Source organism: Syngnathoides biaculeatus, chromosome 2 (genome assembly GCF_019802595.1).
Source record: "Syngnathoides biaculeatus isolate LvHL_M chromosome 2, ASM1980259v1, whole genome shotgun sequence".
Taxonomy (NCBI): domain Eukaryota; kingdom Metazoa; phylum Chordata; class Actinopteri; order Syngnathiformes; family Syngnathidae; genus Syngnathoides; species Syngnathoides biaculeatus.
The window spans coordinates 72336-77047 of NC_084641.1; the positions used below are offsets into that span (position 1 = coordinate 72336).

The window sequence follows — 4712 nt, forward strand, 5'->3', positions numbered from 1 at the left end:
GGATAAGCGGCTCAGAAAAATTGATGGGGGGGAGGGGATAAACAGTACACAGTTTAACTTGTGTTGGTAAAGAGTTACTTTACTCTGTAATTAATCCAATATGCATGACTAACAGCATAACCATACTTAATACAATGAATAAATATGTAGTTCAATTAAACAGTATTCTTTTTTTGTTACACGGGAAGTCTCAAATGCACATTATGGCGATATTGCCACATGTGCTTTTGTAGTTGTTAATTAATCCAGTGTGAGGAATTGTTTCCTCCACCAGCAACTGCTGGAACTCGGTAAACCCGAGATTTGACATAACCGCAAAGTGCGTCTGTGTGTGTTTAGGAAACAAACTGCATAACAGGCAGCATAAGAGCGAAGATTCCACGTGCCCGCATTCCTCACATGACGGTGCTCTGTGAATTAATTCGATATGATTGCAGTATAGATAGCATAAAGTAGTTCGCGGATGTACGCCAGGAATTGTTTACCCGTGGAATCACTTTCTGGTGTAGCGCCCCCTACCGAACACACACCGCGGTGAAAAAAAAAACTGACACGTGGATTTCTCCTCTGTGAGGCATCAGGAAGAACAGACGCCTTCGCTCAGTTTCCGCTCAACCATAAGATTGTTTTGTTTTCTGTTCCACACGGCGAGGTATGTGTCTCCGAACGCCGAAACTGCGCCGCGTCTTTTTCTTTCCTGATCTTAAGGGAAGAAATTAAAGCAAACAATCGAGGCTGCCGCTCAGATCACAAGGCGGTGTGTTGAATGGCAGTGATTCAAAAACATGGCAAGAACTCTGCTCCAGATTTGGTCTGTCACAAGGAGAACCATTCGGCCGACAAGATTGGAGTCCTTGGAGGTCACAAGAAGTGGGCCGAACACAACAACAACAACTGGCCAAGGTAATGTTTGCAATCGCGCTAAAGACATTGAGGGACATTTTAGTGCTGATTGTTGACGATGTGCTGAGCAATCCATCAAGCTAGCTTCCCATGTTTCTTTGTCGTGAAATAAAACAAACGCGCGTAGTGACAACTGTTTACTATGTAACTAAATGGCATGCGGTATCAATTTAAAAGGCTGTTGAGTTTTTACCGTTTTGTTGCCTTGTGCTGTAGTCATTTGAATTAGGAGGTTGGGCTAGCTTACTTATTGTGCCCCCCTATGTACCCAAGTGAAAAGTCATGCATTTAAACGTGAAGTCCATCAGTGAAGTCTCGACCTCTAAGGCACATATTTTACATGAGGTTAAAAATGCATATATCATGGGACACCACGAAACAAAAATCTCGCTCATGGTAAATACACCGGTTCACCGAGTATTTTTATCGTTTTGCCTGTTACTACATGGCACTGGCATAGATAAATGAAGAAAGATAAATTATTTGAAGTAATTTGCCGACCAATGAAGTAAAACTGGATCATTCTCTTCATGGCACTTGACCGACAAACTAAAATGTTGGGAATCGCAGCCTTATCATATCTCACGGCACATCAAATTATCCAAATTTTTAACTAACGTTTATTGGAATCACTTAAAAAAGCAGAATCTACTGAATTAAAAGCCTTGTCAGTAAAAAAAAAAAAAAGATGAAACACGATACACAAGACAATTATATACAATTTAATAACCATTATACAATAACAAAGTTAAAATCAACAAATAAGGCACGAAAACAATGGCAGAGTCCTATGCTCGTTTGAAAACCAAATGTTTATTTAGTTAAAAAAAAATGTTGAAAATAGATAGTGTGACGTGCCCCAGGAGATCATTCCATCATTTTGGACAAGCAATAGAAGAACCCCTAAACTCTGACTGACTGCTTAGAGTTCAGAAGTAGCTGGTCAGGAGGCCTGAGACAGCAGGAACTAGTGCAAAGAATCAGGATGGAGTACTTCTGAGAGGTAAGCTGGGGCAAAAACAAATAAATAGAAGAATCTCAAAATGAATTGTCAAGTACAGGTACATAAGCAGTCATGAACTCCTAGGCCTCCCAATTAAAAATTGATATTTGACTTCAAGATCTGTCAACAACAGTGAGGCCCAAATAGGAGTTCTACTGTCCCTGTTATATGATCCAGCTAAGAGGCAAGCAGCAGCATTTTGACCCATTCAAATTCTTTTAATTACAGCCAAATATCATGGGCCATTTTTAACCCACGTTTCATATATAATACTGTCGTGATGGCGCAGGTACTATACGGTAGTTTTTAAATTGTGGCATCCCTCCTGGGCAGGCCGGTGGCGAGGGTTTGGACAGTGGTCCTCCTGCTTGGTACGTGCCTCCTCTACTGTGCCCGGGTGGCCATGCCCATCTGTGCTGTCAGCATGGCAGAGAAGTTCAACTGGAGCAAAAAAGAGTCTGGTATGGTCCTGGGCAGCTTCTTCTGGGGTTACTGCTTCACACAAGTGTTTGGAGGCTACGTCAGTGATCGGTGGGTGTCAGCACCGATGAGCATTGTTTGTCTGCTGTTTACTGTTATCGGGTTGGACATTTTTGGAAACTCACATACAGATGGAAACAGTCCAGTTGCAATCAATTCAATTCCCTGAGAATTAAATGACATGGATGAATGAGAATATTCACAGATGAGGTATTCTGAATTTTACACTTTTATAATGATCATGATGTAAAAAAAAAAAATTAAATTATATAGAATTAATGGACATTTTCTCTTATCTTTTTTCAATTTATATGTACTTTCAATAGAAAAAGAGCATAACCCAAGTAAGGATAAGTGGAATGTAAGATGGATGAATTGAATGAATGAAAAATTAATTAAAAAATGGGCGGCACGGTGGAGCACCTGTAAAGCGTTGGTCTCACAGTTCTGAGGGCCAGGGTTCAATCCCGGACCCGCCTGTGTGGAGTTTGCATTTTCTCTCCGTGCCTGTGTGGGGTTTCGCCGGGCACTCCGGCTTTCTCCCACATCCCAAAAACATGCAACATTCATTTGGAACTCTAAATTAATAATAAAAAAAATAATAAAATCTTAAAAAAGTGCGACTGTTGTCTGTCTCGATGTGCCCTGCAATTGGCTGGCAACCAGTTCAGGGTGTACCCTGTCTCCTGGCCGTTGACAGCTGGGATAGGCTCCAGCGCTCCCACGACTGTTGTGAGGATAAGTGGCTAAGAAAATGGATGGATGGGTAAATACAAAAAAAATACTACTTTTCAAGGAATAGCGTAAGCTGCAATGAGCAAATCAATGAAATCAGCACAGTTTTTCAACATTCAAGTATGCCTACCATTTAAAATTAAATGTATTTGTAAAAAAAAAAAAGAGAGAGAGAGAGAGAGAGAGAAAGGAAAGGAAATTACAGGATTCCCAGAGTAGAAGCAAGCTAAATCCAACCATATAAATGAAAGAGGATTATATCTTGCGATAGACGTTTTATGTCCTACCTACGATATGATTCACTGTAACAATGACAATGAAAAGGATTTCCTTGAAGATTAATTCACTCTGTTTTGTCGATGTACGAAATATCTATTCATCCATTATATGAGCCGCTTATCCTCACAAGGGCCATGGGAGCGTTGGAGCCCGTTCCAGCTATCTTCGGGGAGGAGGCGGGGTACACCTTGAAATGGTTGCCAGCCAATCGCAAGGCACGTGGAGACAGACAACAGTCACACTCACAATCACACCTAGGGGCAATTTAGAGTCCCAAATTAATGTTGGATGTTTTTGGGATGTGGGATGAAACCGGAGTGCCCGGAGAAATCCCACGCAGGCATGGGGCAGAATATGCAAACTCCACACAAGCGGGGCCGGGATTTGAACCTGGACCTCAGAACTGTGAGGCAGATGCTCTTAACAAGTTTTCTCCACCATGTCACCTGTATGGAATGTATTCAAGTTATACATAGATCACACAAAGTCTTAGGCACAGGTTAAAGTCCATGCGGTCTTCACTGTTCGTTTACAGGGTGGGAGGAGAAAAGGTCCTCCTGCTCTCTGCTGCTGCCTGGGGCTCCATGACTGCCTTCACTCCCATCTTAGCACATTTTTGCTCCCAGCCGATCTTCTCAATGACACTGGCCCGCTTCCTCATGGGCCTTTTACAAGGTGAACTCACTTGATTGTGCTATACGGCACCTGAATAGTCCTGGAGGTTTAGTTTGAATAGGTGAATGTCTGCAGTAGATTGTTTGGTTGGTCCTTCAAGTAATTCTGTTTTCACTATCCAACCATGGAACAAAATTTGTCCTATAGAACTTAAAATGACTTTGTTTCTTGGTTACACTTGTACAATCTGATATAATAGCGGGATAATGTCGATTAGAATAAAACCAATTTGTCACGATCTCAACAATAATGAATATCCATTAGGCATCTCACAATTTACAGAATTACATGAAAATGAAATACATTATAAGGATACAGTTATCAAAAAGACAATTGTTCAAATTTGGAAGAATCACTATGTTATAACGTGATTCTTTACCCACAAGTATTATTAATTCTTTTTCAGGTAATATTGCAGAGTTTTTGTGATATTGCCCTTACGTGTAATGGGAGGACGTGGGAGTGGTGTTGATCCATATTATGTATTAGAAATTCTTTCAGATTAAAGATCTTTATTTGCTGTTTGTACACAGATGCCATATTCGTATATAGTGGAACCTTACCTAGATTGTAGAGGTGCAAGTGAAAATGTGTTTATGTTAAAGAAAGACCGGGAAATAGTACATGATAAAAATGT

General features: G+C 40.8%; 1 protein-coding gene across 1 annotated transcript; it reads left to right on the forward strand.

Moving 5' to 3' along the window:
* The first annotated feature begins 267 nt into the window (after positions 1-267).
* On the forward strand, positions 268-4353 carry LOC133496088 (voltage-gated purine nucleotide uniporter SLC17A9-like). The gene is made up of 3 exons (XM_061811308.1): positions 268-903; positions 2240-2437; positions 3936-4353. The coding sequence occupies exons 1-3, from the start codon at positions 767-769 to the stop codon at positions 4087-4089; spliced, it is 489 nt and encodes a 162-aa protein (XP_061667292.1). The 5' UTR covers positions 268-766; the 3' UTR covers positions 4090-4353.
* Positions 4354-4712: the final 359 nt, after the last annotated feature.